The following is a 15082-nucleotide window of genomic DNA, read 5'->3' as shown; positions in this document are numbered from 1 at the left end:
AGTTGCTTCTTGATCCACTGGTTCTATAGGTGGAGCAACATTCTCAATGATAACTGGCACAGATTCAAGTGGAACATTAATAGTAGACTCATCCTCCTTTAAATCATTATCAATGATAAGTGGAGGAATCATTGGCTGCTAATTTGAATCTTGCACATCATACGGAGTTTGCTTTTCCTCAAAATTAATTTCTTGAGGTTTTATACTCCCACTAATTTGGCCATTTTCAAAAAATCTAGCATTTCTTGTCTTCACAATCCTCAAAGTATGATTAGGACAGTAAAATCTGTATTCCTTGAACTTTTCTGGATAACCAATAAAATAACTAAGGATTCTAAAGTCCAACTTTTTCTCTTGTGAGATGTACACCCTTGCCTCAGCTTGACACCCCCAAATGTATAGATGTCTTAAACTAGGTTTCTTACCAGTCCAAACTTCATAGGGTGTTTTTGGGACAACTTTAGTAGGAACCCTATTTAGAATATACGCAGCAGTTTTTAAGGCATCACCCCACAGAGAAATTGGAAGAGTTGAGTGACTAATTATACTTCTTACCATCTCCATTAATGTTCGGTTTCTTCTTTCTGCAACTCCATTTTGATCAGGAGTACCAGGCATAGTGTATTGTACAACTATACCTTGCTCTTGAAGAAATCGAGCAAATGGACCTAAATGTTGTTCAGTTTCAGTATACCTACCATAGTCTTCACCACCTCTATCTGATCTCACAACTTTAATCTTTTTATCAAGTTGTAACTCTACCTCTGTTTTGAAAAGCTTAAAGGCATTTAATGCCTCAGCCTTGTCATACAACAAGTAGAGAAACCCATAGCGTGAGTAATCATCAATAAATGTGATAAAATACTTATGTCCAGTAAAACATGGGGTCGAAAAGGGCCCACATATATCTGTATATATGAGATCCAATAAATTTGTGCTTCTTATGGCACCTTTCTTAAACTTATTAGTCTGCTTTTCCTTGATGCAGTCTAAACAAGTTTCAAAATCACCATAGTCAAGAGTTGGTAGAATTTCATCATTTACTAATCTCTTGATTTTTTTTATGGAGATATAACCTAATCTTCGGTGCCATAACATAGAGAAATTTTCGTTTATCATGTTACGCTTTAATCCATAATGTTCTTTATTTTGCAGGGATAAAAGGGATAGCTCAAAGGATGTATCAAGGTCTAATTTGAATAAACCATCCTCTAATGAGCAATTACCAACAACAATATTATTCAAGCAAAGGTTTACAAATGATGGTCCAAAGGAAATAGTGTACCCAAAAGAAACAAGTTTGGAAACAGATATCAAGTTCTAGAAAATTCAGGCACATAAAAGATATTTCCTAGGTATAAACTATGGCTAGTCTTTAAGGTCAATTTGAACGTTCCAACAGCTTCCACATGTGAACACATCTTATTTCCCAAAATGATGCTCCATTCACTTTCCGTTGGAATTCTTTTGTTCAACAATCCCTGCAAAGTTTTACATATATGGATAGTAGCACCAGAGTCAATCCACCATGTGTTATGAGGTACATCAACAAAATTTGATTAATAACATACTAAGGAAAGAAAAGCCTCTGACATGTCTACTTTCAATGATTTTAATTACGAAGCGATGTTACGTAATTCCATAATGTGCTCGCGTATACCACAATTATCATTATTCTTTAAGAAAGCAATCATTGAAATTAAGGTGCTGGTAAGGGCTTTCTTTGAATTCACAAATTGATCCTCTACTGTTGTTAAGAATTCTTTTACAGTTTTGCAATAAGAAATTGAGCCCCTTATCTTTCTGGAGATAAGATTTTGTATGAGTAAAATCTTATCTCCATTATGGACCCCTCCCACCTCTCATACAATTTTTTCTCCTCCAGCGTAGTTTCCTCCGTGGGGACAGGTGGCATATCCTCACGAAGTGCCAGATCAATATCCATGCACCCTAAAGTAAATGTCAGTCTTTCTTTTCATTCCGAAAAATTTGAACCATTAAGTATTGGGATGCATGATGTGGATTGTGAAAAAACTGTTGGAAATAAAGCTGCAAAACATATGCTTACTATCAATATGCATGCTATAATTACGCTACAACCTTATCTAAATTACTGACCCATATTAGCAATTTAGTGAGTAAATCAAAATTAACTTTACATGATTTACCCCTTTACGATAAAACTAATGCATTAAGTATGATATTTAATGAACTTTCTATGTCTGGTTGAAACAATTCAAAAAATAACAGCCAGATCAGCTCCAGGCTTACTTAAATACCAGCCTTTCTTAGACACGTATGCCTTTTTGACAAACTTTTCTTAGACACCGTTATTCAATAAATAAATTTCACTAGATATTGTTCAATATTAATAAAGAATTCAAGGCCTTTGGGCAACAAGATTTTATCATAAATATCATACTAATAACATTATTTCATCCCATCATTAACTTTATATAACGACTTTCCCTTGGGGCCGGCTCATTATACATGATGCAAGTATTCAATTTTATGAGATGGTGATAAAAGACTCTTTATTGATTAAATTAAAGCATTCCAAAATTTATGAGATGCTTTGGCTCATCACCACAAATATGCAAAAAATTTAATCATTTTTATGTCTTATCCTACATAAGATGTTTTGGTTCGTCTCAATCATATATCAACCTTTTATCATGAAAGATATGAATAATTTAAACAATCATATATCATCATAAAAAAGCATCTAAATTGATCATTTATGTAATAAATTCATTACAGGGACCAATATGTAATAATCGGTGCACTGTTTTGTCATAAATCCTAAGTATAGGGATCAAATAAATATATTTTAGGACCTTTCTGTAACTCAACTTTCTTCTGGGGACTGTATACAAATTAATGTAATGAAACTTGAGTACGGGCCACATAAATATATTTAGAGGATCTTTCTATAATTTAACTTTCATCTGGGGGCCATATATGAATTTCTGAAGCCCCTTTTTCCGAATAACATATTGTCAGGGGTTTCACAGCAAAACGCAGAGTTCAGGCCAAATGGATTCGAGTTTTGGGTTGGATTCCATGCCCGAAACCCGAAACCCATCTCTTTTCATGTTCTTCCCCAAATCATGATGGGAAAAAAGGGAGGGCCAAATCCGACAGCCCATCCTCTCCCAAACGACGCCAGCGGCCGCCGGTTGCTCACGCCTCCGACCGCCCAAACGACGCCGGTGCCCCTTGCCGTTGGCCTCTCCGGCCACATGGGAGGAGGGGAAACGACGACATGAAGACCCATCCCCTTTCTCCTTGAAAACCCACGGAAAGAACCCCCCCTTTGCACGGCGGCGCGACCGCTAGCCAGCCCATGCAGCCACCGGTGGCTTCCCCGGCCACCTCATTGGAGAAGGGTACGGTGGCAGAAGCCGGAGCGCCGCTGTCCTTCCTTTTTTTTTTAATTCTTTGCTCGCGGTGGCCATGGCGGGTCGCAGCCGCTGCTGGCTCGCCGGGGGGCGGGCCGCAGCGGCGGCCGGGGACGCGGTGGCTGGATGATGGCCCTGTTGGCCACCGGTTAGGATGGAGAGGGCCGTGACCGAGATTCGCCGCAGCGGTGGCCATGGCAGCGGCTCTCCCTTCCTCATTTTCTCAAACAAAGGTGGAAGTGGAGGAAAAGAGATGAAGGTTTTAGTCCCACATCGCCCAAACGAAAGTTATTCACTGCTTTAAGTAATATGGGCAAAAACCTTTCATCCCCAGTTACGAGTTTAGTCCCACATCGGCCAGACAAAAATCTTTCATATGCTTAAATAACATCGGCTCTTGATTCATTGCAACCAACAAACCAAACGAGTATGATTTATTTTGGAATCCACCCGCTCTGATACCATTGATGGAATGATTAATCTTAATCAATCATAAATCATACCTTGACTCGCTAAATCCATCTTGACCTCTGAGATGCGTGCAATCTGATCCATGTGATCAACCGAAAATAACTCTGATCTGGACAGAGATTAGCGAGAGATATTCTGGAGAGAGCTCTTAATGCGTGTATTAGAGAAGGGGTCTAACAGGCTATTTATAGCCCTCTCCAGGGACCAAACGCTGCAGGTGGCTACACCCGTGAAGAGTCACCCCCCATTAAGATAATCCTTCACTGCTGTAAAATTACCTCAATGCCCTTGTGATTATCAGGATCTACAAGTGACACTTGTCAAGATGTGGGTTCTAATTAAACGAGATCGGGGTTTAATTAAATGGGATCCAACATTCTGTAGCTAGAGTTAAATTGTCCCTTATAGGTGCACTTTTTAAAGCCCCAGTGCCAATGGAAAAAAAGCTCCCTGTGAGTACCCTTTCTCCATGTATGACACACCATCCATGTATGACACACCACCCAGCTTCCACATCTATTCAGAATTAATCAAAGATGCCATCACATTCTTACCCATTGCAAGATTGAATCATGCATAATTCAACTCATCCCTTTCCTTAAAGTTCTCAAGGCCTCAATTTACCCCAATGTCATCCATTGCTATAAATGCCTAGGAACTCACCCAAAAAGGTTAACAAGAATGTATTACTTGGGTTCTTTAGCCCTATAGAAGTATCCAATATCTACTTAGTGTATAGCTGATGTGCGACTAAATACATGCCCATACAGATCCTTACATAGTCCTCCCGTTTTAAGTCCTGACATTCTCGCTAGGTTAGGGCCCATATCCATTCAACTCTAATTACAAGTAATACATATCCAATAGCAAAAACTACGATCAACCTGTGATTAATCTAAATGGGTCCATGTTGCAGTGTCCCCTAATCCATATGAGTTTGTAACGACCTAAGACCTCGCCCAAAAAAGACTAGCCGAAAGGTGTATTAAAGTTTCTTGGCCCTGTATATATACCCAAGATCTATTCAGTGTGCAGCTGCACAACTGGCCACCAGACCTCCATCGAGTTTTGGGGCACAGCCCTGACAGTGGCACCTACCATGCCAACCATGGCACCTTTGGAAACCTATGCCATGGTAGCTGCCTTCGCCTAATATGCATTGATGCCTCTGCCTTCACTACCTTTGCCTTTCCCTCCCTCATCTTAGCCCGCAGCCATCACATCAAGTCTCTAGACTCTTGATCTCTTGCACCCCCCCCCCCCCCCTCCAGTCATAGCCCACCTCATGTTATTCCAACCCGATTTCACATGAGAGTAAACTACTGCCAAATTTATTAATTTCAAAAGCAACAGCTTGTTTCATGATTTTCACATCCCAATAAGAGTCCATAATTGCTAGCGGTGCTAGGCTCCGATACCAGCTTGTTGGGTTGAGAAAAGAAGGCCAAATAAGTTTGAGAAAATTTTGTCCAAGTTCAAAGCCAGTGCTTACAAAGAAAGAACTTAGTGCACACTAAAGAGGGTATCAATGCACAACTCTAAAAGTAGTGCACATGGACCTAGAGTGACAGCAACAAAAATATCTTTCTTTCCTTTTCATGTGTGAACAATGGAAATTCAAAATAAAGCACACAAATAATTAGTAATCACCAAGAAGCAAGAGGCCAAGATTTTACATGGAAGACCACATCGAGGATATATCATGGGACTGAGTCCAGGTTAACATCCACCATCTCCAAGAGGTAATAGGATTACAAATTTGTTTCTATTCTTGACCAAGCCAAGGATCACAACATCAAAAGAACAACATCCCTTGGAACACAACCTCTCCAAGACAAACTAGAGCCTAACACGGATCAAGAGATAGCAACTCTTGGTGTACAGAAGGCATTTTTAACTAGACAAATATTGATTTGAATATACAAAGTATTAGAATGAAGTGAATGAACTCAACAACACAGATCTCTCAAAACACTTTGTAGAACACTGATTTGGGACATTAAGAATAATGGCTACGAATTTGCAGATAGGCTTCACAAACCCAATGCTGCCTCCTCCTTGTTGCCTTCTTCTCCTACTAAAGCTATAGGGCTTCTAAGGTTTCTTTTGCAAAGGTTTCTTCTAAGTAGGAAGAGGCTTTCCCAAACAGAAACAGAAGAGATCTCCCCTAATACCTTTTCTTCTCTCAATCCCTCTAAGCTCTAATTTCTTCCTCTTTTCCTTTTTATATGAGAGGTGACCTTGAATGGGTTTTGTTATGGGCTTTTCCATTCCGAACACAACCTACTATGACATGGGCTCTTCTCCTCATAAAGGGGGTCAAACCCAAAAGAATGGACTTTTTGCCCTTTCATACAATTTGCAAGGACAGAACCAAGCTACTTCCCAACAGGTGTGTGCCAACAACTAAGCAAGTTTTGACTTCTTTTATCCTAGAGATAAGTTCTTGAAAATGCTTGGTTTAAAAGGTATCTAATTACAATGAAGACATGAAAGTTTCCCAAATGATGATCAATGTAATGTTTAATTTACATTATGACCAATTAAGTACTCTATAGGCGCATGCACATAACAAACCGTAACTTAGAATCTATGATGATGATTTAAGGATTTAAGTGACTAACCAGCCATCTAGGGGATTCTGGAATGAAGAGAAGGCCCAGTAGTTGAAGTAAACATGGAATAATTCCTGTAAAAGAAAACATCAAGCATGCTCCTTTGTCATATACAGTAGAAATACCAAGGAAATGGCTTTAAAATTGAAAATTTTATGCTTTAAAATTATGTTGGAGCAAGATTCGCCATCTCGGTACCGGACCCCATCTTGGTACCATCCTATTATAATGTCGGTACATGGTATGGTATGAGACAACAAGGCATATCAAGTGTTGGTACGGTATGAGATTGCATACTGGTTCGATAGCGGAACATCCAATATGGTATGGTACTGACCGATACAGGATGGTACGGTACGATACCGACAAGTACAACGAACCTTAGTTGAAGTTATAGCTTTCTTAATATAAAATGTTACCGTTGTTTACCAAGAAAAAAGGAAAACAACAATATCCTTGGTGGGACCATTGCATACATACATATATACGTATTCATGTTGCTCCTTCAAACAGATCTGCTCACTTCTGTGCTGATATTAGTGATCCAAAGACCATATCAAGATAAAGATTGAAAATTGTATGGTGATAAAGTCAATCATAGGTCTGTAGGTATCTGAACCACCGGTTATTATGTTTGGTAGATTAGCTGTATGCAAAAACTGGTTCCAATTTTTCTATTAAGAGTTCATTCTGACATCTCAAAAACACTGAATTTTAACATGTTCATTTTATTCTTCTTACAAAGAATCTGACAAACTTTTATGCTGCCAAAATTTGTAATGGTAAGGTTCAAGGACTGTTGTGTTGGATACTATTCCTTGTTGTACAACCAAATCATCTGCAAGAGTAGAAAAAATTATGTGCATAATATTGTGAATTGTAACATATCTATGTCTACAACCAAAAACAGATCTTTAAGTGCAAAAAGAAAAAAATATTGTACCTATTACTGCCAGAGAACGCCAAGTCAAAGCTGCTCCCAGCAAGTATGCAAGGGATACTCCACAACATATCATAAGCTACGGGATAAGTAGAAATCATTGGTATAGAAGTAATATCACTGAACACAATCTGCTTTTTTTTTTGCTCTTACCTGATTGACAGATGCAAATCCTCCTCTGAGATTCTTTGGTGTTATCTCTGCTATGTACACAGGAACCTGTTTAGCCATTTGACTTGAATTATTCCTTTTTTAACACAAATAAATAAAGTATAAAGATAATTCTGTCGCACTTGTTAGCGAAATGTCACAACTTTCTACAGCTTGTGATATTTTAATCTCATGACTAAATTCTTTGTTCTATTCGTGCATGTTCGTAATGTTACACAATACAGATTCTACAGTTTTTAGCCAAAGTTTGTAGCTGCATCACTGAATAGCTAAAAAAAGAAACCTTTGTTGTGGCATATATATGTCAATATGTGATTGGAGATTTCTATCTGCTTTTGGTCATAATCTTATCATGCTCACCACATAAGAAAGGAGACCAATACCAAATCCGATTGAAAGTCTTCCAAGATCAAGCCACCACAATTCCTTCAGCATGGAAATGAATGTATATTCAGTGGTTAATTTAGAGAACATAATTGGTAAAACCATAATCTGAGAACAAATAGAGTTCTTTCAACATATAATACATATATGTAGCTCATTTTGACAGAAGTTCTACATGCTCCTTTTTATTCATTTTAATCTAAGTGTTAGAACTCTAGAAGACCAATCTGGAATGTGGGAACAAAAACCTTTGTCAAGAATATAGAAAGCCATCCCACAATGCAGAAAAGATCTGATACTGCCATTGTCTGCATTGCAATACCAACCAAGTAAAGGATCTTATCAGTCAACATTTATGTTAAGATTTTTCTCAGATATTGTTCTTCTGTTGATCCAAAGAAAGAAACTAAATTGCTTATGTTACTTACACATTTTCTGCCAATTAGATCTGCAATGCGCCCACTCGAAATGGCACCTACCATTGCTCCAATTGTCAGTATCGAGCCAAAAAGAGAGTACTGCACAACAAATTGTTACATAATGAGTATACATATTTTACCAGCTATTATCCAAGAGACATACCTTGGTGCACATCATTGGCAAATTATATAGTGTTGGTAGATGTGACAAGAAAGCATGAACTTCGAAATGAAAGGGGATGTAGAGAGCTAGGATAAAAGGTTAGTTAGGGAAAAGCACATAAAACATATTTTCTCTATCTGAATACAGACATCAGTCAGATATTATTCAGATACAAATCAGATTTTGAGTGGAATTCATTAATGAAAAAAAAATTAATGACATAATCATAAAGATTGGAAATGAAATCAACAATTAAGATCGCAAATGATGCACCATAACCAGGTGTTGTCTAAGACGTACTTATTAAACTTGCACATAGGCGAATTTGACAAGGGATTTGGATCACTGATCCAACCATTTTTTGTTTTAAAAATATATTAAAAATTAAAAATTATTAAATGAAATATATAATATAAAGGCTTGAAAAATTGATATTGAATACAACTATTACTCTTTAATTGTAGAATGAATAAAAAGAAACATGAATTATCTATTTTTTAAAGAACTTGTAAGAAAAATTATATACGATATAGGACAATATAGGAATATGTTGAAATTATTGGCAACTATAGTACCATCTTGAGTTTGAGAGACCATGTTAGCATAATTTTAGGGATCACATAACAACCTGCATTGCCCATAATATTTTTTTTATTAGCGTGATTCTGAATCAACCTATATTATTTTTCTTTATTAGCATGATCTTGTTAGAGTAATTTTAGGGATCACATAACAACTTGTATCAGTCAGTAATATTTTTCATTGTTAGTGTGATCCTATATCAGGCTATATTATATTCTTTGTATAAAATCTGTATACAAATATATATATAACTCCTGAGATGTACCAAATATGATGGAATAGAGAAATAAAATTATTTTTCTCTTTTTCTCTTATTTTCTCTTTTTCTGCAAAATATTTTAACATGGTATCAGAGTCACTGATCGCATAACCTGCTGCCATTATCTCTTCTGCCTTTGTTGTAGTCGTCGTCGCCATGTCTAAAAGTTTTGAAGACCCCATTGCCAATCTATCGATCTCTATTCTTGGGTAAAACAACACCCAAAAAAAACTCTATTTTTTGGTGGATCCGCAGATCTTCTGTTTCTCCTCAGATCCTCTATTTTCTAATAAATCAATGTTGATCTAATTAGTAGATCTGCATATCCTCTATTTTTGGTAGATTAATATCCGAAGATTTTTTGTTTTCTATGGATCTACAGCTTCTCTTCGCCGCTTTTTTTTTTCAATTTCAAATTTTCGGTCGTCTCTCCTCACCGTCACTCGGCTCTATTCTCTCCATCTCCGATTTTATTTGTTGCCTTCGGCTCCTTCACTATCCAGTTCAAAGCCAATTGCTCCTCTTCCATGGTACTTCCATCTACGAGAATCATCGACCTTCGCTTGCCTTTTCTCCAAGCTCTATCCTTGCTGCAACTGTCATCTTTTGGGTGTCTCCTTGCTGCCATATCATCAGAAAAATCAATCAGTCACATCGATAGATATGTTAGTTTGTCACGTCAGTCAGACACATCAGTCTGCCATATCGGTTTTTGAGTTATCATGTCAACTCCTTATCTGCTACATCAGCTTCTGAGCTACTATAATAGCTCGTGTTCTGCCACATCAGGCTCTATGTTGTCGCGTCAGCTTTTGATCTACCATCATATCAGTTTTTGAGCTTCTATATCAGCTTCTAGTTTATCCTGTCAGCTTCTGAGCTACTACTCCAGCTCTTCATCTAGTATGTTAGTTTTTGGTACATTCGTGATCCAGTTTTCAAACTCAAGTTGGCACCTATAGTACCATCTTGAGTTTGAGGGGGGATGTTAGCATAATTTTACACATAACAACCTGAATCGCCTCTAATATTTTATTTATTAGCATGTTCTGTATCAACCTATATTATTATTTTTTATTAGTATGATCTTGTTAGAGTGATTTTAGGGATCACATAACAACTTGTATCAATCGGTAATATTTTTCATTGTTAATGTGACCCTATATCAGCTTATATTATTTTTCTTGTATGGAGTTTGTACACAAGTATATATAACCCCTGAGATGTACCGAATATGATAGAACAGAATAATAAAACTATTTTTCTCTCTCTTTTCTCTTATTTTTTTCTTCTTCTGCAAATATTTTAACACTTTTTACATTAAATATGTATTTTAAAAAGTGTTATCATGCTTATCTGCATAAGCTTCTTCCAAGACAACTATCCACATGTGCATGGTTGGTGATAATCCCTTAACAGCTGGTCCCCTTTATAAGTTCTGATGCAATTAGCGGACATATTCATGGTAAAGGTGGTTGGAATTGTTACCACCAATGCACTTACTATTTTAATGTTATGGGGTAAATTTATCAATACTACAATATTAAAATTCTGAGATAAATAAAAACAATGCAAACATAATTTGTATAAAACCACTTACAATGATTCGAATGTCAATTGAACTTGATAACCGAGTCTTGTGTTTAACACAATTTCCCTAAGACAAATTCGTCTCCCTCTCGGTGCTTAAGGTTTGTATAGACGTTTGTCTCCCAGGATAAAACGGTATGAAACCTCTTGAATATGAAGTACTACAATCTTCAAGCCATGTTTGAAACTCAATGCTTAGTACTCAATTAGGGGAATGGGCTGGAAGGAATAAAGAAACAAATGCAGAGAGAGAGAGAGAGCAAATCTGGAAAGCTGTTTGCAACTTCAGAAAAAGATCCTGCAGATTTCTGGAGACATACAGATTTCTGGAGTGAAGGATAATTATATATTACAACCAAATAGCAGTTATAGGAAGTTAATAAATTCCTTGAATAGACACAACTGTTGACAGTTGACGGTTTTAAAAACTGTTCTGCCACTATATAAACCATTTACTGAAATATGTTCTCCCAATGTAGGATCCATATTTTTCCATCAATAATCTATTACCAATTTGATACTTTGAAGCCAATTATCCAATTCATTACTTAACGAATTTGAGCATGTGAATATATCACGTTATTCTACTCAAAGAGTAGAATACGTTTCCTCTTGGACCTGTTCAATTAAACATGTGGGTCCCACATTTAATTATCCAAATCTTTTTTCTTCCCAAGGCTTCGGCTTCAGGTGAAAAGATTTGGATTTTGGACCGTTACAAAATGAATTATGAGAATGGTTTTATACGCTTCTCCTGTGCTGTTTTAGACACATGCAAAGCCACTAACATCTTGTGTTTATAAAGTCCTCCAAGGATGACTCCCAGCAAGCCAGAGGTCAATCAGGCTTTCCACCCTATCTCCACCAAAGCTTCACTAACTTCGTCATCCTGGTAAAGCTGGCATGGTCTGCAGTGCTGCCATAATAGAGGCTCCATGTTTAATGAGGGTATGGTCTTGGATGCATCACTTCGATTAGATTGTCACTTCACCTGGCCTACCAGGAGGGATGGAGAAACTCACTTCCTTGCCTTCCTCCCCATTCAAAGAAGATGCATTTGCTCTCATGAGGGAAGGACTCTTTCCACCTGACGGACTTCTCTTTCCAAGTGAGACTCTAGTCTGTCCAATTGGGGGTTATTGCTACAACAATGTTTCGGCTACTCTAATCAGTCTTTTTTTTCATGTTACCATTGAGAAGGTTGGGCAAATCTAGGATCTTACTTAACATTACCATGAACTACGAACAACAGAGTGACTAGTTAACTATTGTAACATTTTTTGTTGAACTTTTTCTGTTATGGAATGCATGACCGATATTAGAAATTACACCACATCTGGATTTTGGTATTGTGGTTGACTAACATTTTTAAGATGCTACGCAGAGATGCAGATTGGAAACAAACCTCGGGTAAAGAAAGGTTAAGGTCTTGCATAATTCCAGATTCTGCTGGTGAAGAATATCCCACCTAAAAGGAAAAGATGAAAAAATGGCAGCGATATGGTAATAACACAGAAAAAAATAAGATGCCACTTTCAAATGTAAAATTTCAAGCAAAAAATCCAAAAAAAGTAGTCAACATAGCCTACAAAATGTCATATTTATATAAGCATGTATGTCATATTTATATAAGCACGTATTCAACAAAAAATCCAAAAAAAGTAGTCAACATAGCCTACAAAAAGTCATATTTATATAAGCATGTATGTCATATTTATATAAGCACGTAGTGGATGCCCATTAGAAGTAACATCAAATGTCTAAAGTCACATTAAAAATAAGAGGCGCAAGCATGTTTCGTTATATCTTTCTTTTTATAGAAGGAAAAATCTGTATCAGATGGAGATTCACAGTTATATCTTCCTTTGGAATTTACATAGCATGATGACTGATGATCAGGAACCTGAGCTGCCATAAGAGGTTCCTACTTGCTAACCTTCCCCATCTCTCCATGCTTGTCTCTTCAATTACCAGTAGGGCAGAAAGTGGATGCAACTTAAGAATGAAAAAGTTAGGCAAACCTTTGTTAAGGTTGCATGTGTGTAATTGGCAGAGAAAGAGGAAAAAGGCAGTTTTTCAGCACAGTATCCTCTCATTTTGGCTCTGACAAGAAGAAAAATATGGCACCGGAAATGTATCATGGAAGTTGTTCAGTCTACTGGATTAACTATCACTTTTAGTTCAAAAGATAATTGCACGCATTCAGTCAAGTTTTACTGGCATGCGAGATCAAACTCGATCGAATGAAGAAAATGTATGGCAGTAGAAGTTTTAATTCTCGAACTACTAGACTCCTACCTTTAACTTCTTTGCATCGCCACAAACAGATAAGAGGAAGAGTGAAATGCCCTGAATGAGTCCATAGGTTACCATGAAAGATATTCTATCATGAATCCTCTTACAGGCTCACTAGCCTGAGTGTGTTTGTGAGGCTGCAACCTGTGAGATTTGGTTTCCATAAATTTCAAGTGTTTTCATGACATGACAAAGGGCAGGGCTTTGTACTGTATACGTAAAGATGGATACCTGAACTCACTATTTAGCCACATAGTTTGCAACCTGACAAGCATCCCAAGTCCGCTAACAATAAACTGTTCTATCCAGATCCTCAAGTTCTGAACAAGTCACATATCTGAGTCACTAGAAATCTATTCTTCTCTCACGTTATTCTTCTCTCGGTGAAATTAAACCAATAGAAGTTCAACCGGTGCCGCATGGAAGTGGAAAAAACCATCTTACTTGCGTGCCACGTGGCATTTTCCAATACAATTTCAGCAAATTACTAACCATCTTACTGCACTTTTGTCTAACTATGGCCTCTGCAAGCCCAACTCTTTATTTCATTTTTGGATAAATACACCCTCAGTTTCCGTTCTTGCACCAAGAACAAGAACATCAAACGAAAGAAAGTCAACCAAGACTGCATCTATCGGTTGGGTAAGAAATATCCACCACCCACGAAGGATAAATTACATCTCTCCTCACGTGCACCGCACGTGACGAAGAGCAATTGTTTCCAAGAGAACCAGAAAACGGAGGAAAAGGGGAAAATGAAACAGCGGGAAGAAGGGAGGAAGGTGAAGCCGACGTAAAAATTTTACATACCGAGCAGCCAAATTCGAAGGAACCGGAAACGGCGACGGCGGTGCTCGCCACCACCACCACCAACGACGAGAAGGACGGAGGGTGCTCCCTCTCTTCCATCAGAGGCCTCGCTATCTCCTCCTCTCCTGCTGCTGCCATAGCTACTCTCGCACCGCCTTCTCTGTTCTAATGGAATGAAAAATAGGGCGCCAGCAAGAAGGTAAAAGCAATATAGAGATCTGAGGAGCATGGCCTTTCGTTGTCGTCCGCTTCTGCTACCATTGTTTTTTTTTTCCTCCGTAATTTGTCATTTTCTGCCAACAGCGATCGATCTTGTTTTTATTTCTCTTCCTAGTCAGATTAATAAATTTCGAAATATAATATATATGGAGACTTTTTGGACGGGTAGCAGTTATTACATCCTGAATATGTAATGGTTTTCGAAATATAATATATTTTGTTCCCACCTACTACAAGTGTGTGATGCTATTTCCCTCTAGATGGTGACTTGTAGAGGGTAAGTTAGGGTAACGCCTGGTTTACTCCGGCTAATTATGTCAATCGCCATTTTGCAATCCTTTTATATTCTCTGGAGGGGCAGATGGAAGTTGATTTTTTTTTTTCCGTCATAAATCAAACGAACCGTGCCGCTCTCGTATGGATACATTCAATAAAATCAGCAAGAAGAGAAAGCATAGCCGCACTGTTAGTCTACACCACCCTTTTTATCAAATGCATAACTATAAAATATGCAATACAATCTGCCGCTTTGTTAACCTTGTGCTACCACCAGCACTCACACTACCGTCGAAGTTTATATTGAGTAAGCTCAGGATGGAGGCTCTCGGGTAATGAAAAGCATCCCGATCGCTGCATAAGCTGAGATGGAGTTCTAAGTGTTCTAAACTATCGTAGGCTCTCCAATAGAAGGTAAATAAATGACTTACCCAGGTAGCCATCTTGGTACTGGCCCGTATTGATGCCACACTATTACTATGTCGGT

The 15082-nt window shown here is 37.8% G+C and overlaps 1 protein-coding gene across 2 annotated transcripts in view; it reads right to left on the bottom strand.

Annotated features, from left to right (window-relative positions):
- LOC103710955 (sugar transporter ERD6-like 5) overlaps nucleotides 1–14462 on the bottom strand; it is a 31973-nt gene extending 17511 nt beyond the window's left edge. Inside the window, exons 1-8 of one of the 2 annotated variants that reach the window (XM_008796892.4) lie at nucleotides 14101–14462; nucleotides 12401–12463; nucleotides 8411–8500; nucleotides 8231–8290; nucleotides 7959–8024; nucleotides 7581–7646; nucleotides 7431–7506; nucleotides 6497–6561 (exon numbers count right to left, since the gene is read on the bottom strand). In XM_008796892.4, coding sequence (XP_008795114.3) covers nucleotides 6497–6561; nucleotides 7431–7506; nucleotides 7581–7646; nucleotides 7959–8024; nucleotides 8231–8290; nucleotides 8411–8500; nucleotides 12401–12463; nucleotides 14101–14238 — 624 coding nt within the window. In that variant the 5' untranslated portion in view covers nucleotides 14239–14462. Of the gene's footprint in view, nucleotides 1–6496; nucleotides 6562–7430; nucleotides 7507–7580; nucleotides 7647–7958; nucleotides 8025–8230; nucleotides 8291–8410; nucleotides 8501–11005; nucleotides 11322–12400; nucleotides 12464–14100 lie in introns of those variants that run through there. The other variant, XM_026806185.2, reaches the window with a different exon arrangement.
- Between the last annotated feature and the right edge of the window lie 620 nt (nucleotides 14463–15082).

Source organism: Phoenix dactylifera, chromosome 1 (genome assembly GCF_009389715.1).
Source record: "Phoenix dactylifera cultivar Barhee BC4 chromosome 1, palm_55x_up_171113_PBpolish2nd_filt_p, whole genome shotgun sequence".
Classification (NCBI taxonomy): Eukaryota; Viridiplantae; Streptophyta; class Magnoliopsida; order Arecales; family Arecaceae; genus Phoenix; species Phoenix dactylifera.
The sequence above is the reverse complement of the archived record's forward strand: the minus strand, read 5'-3'. Positions and strand labels throughout refer to the sequence as shown.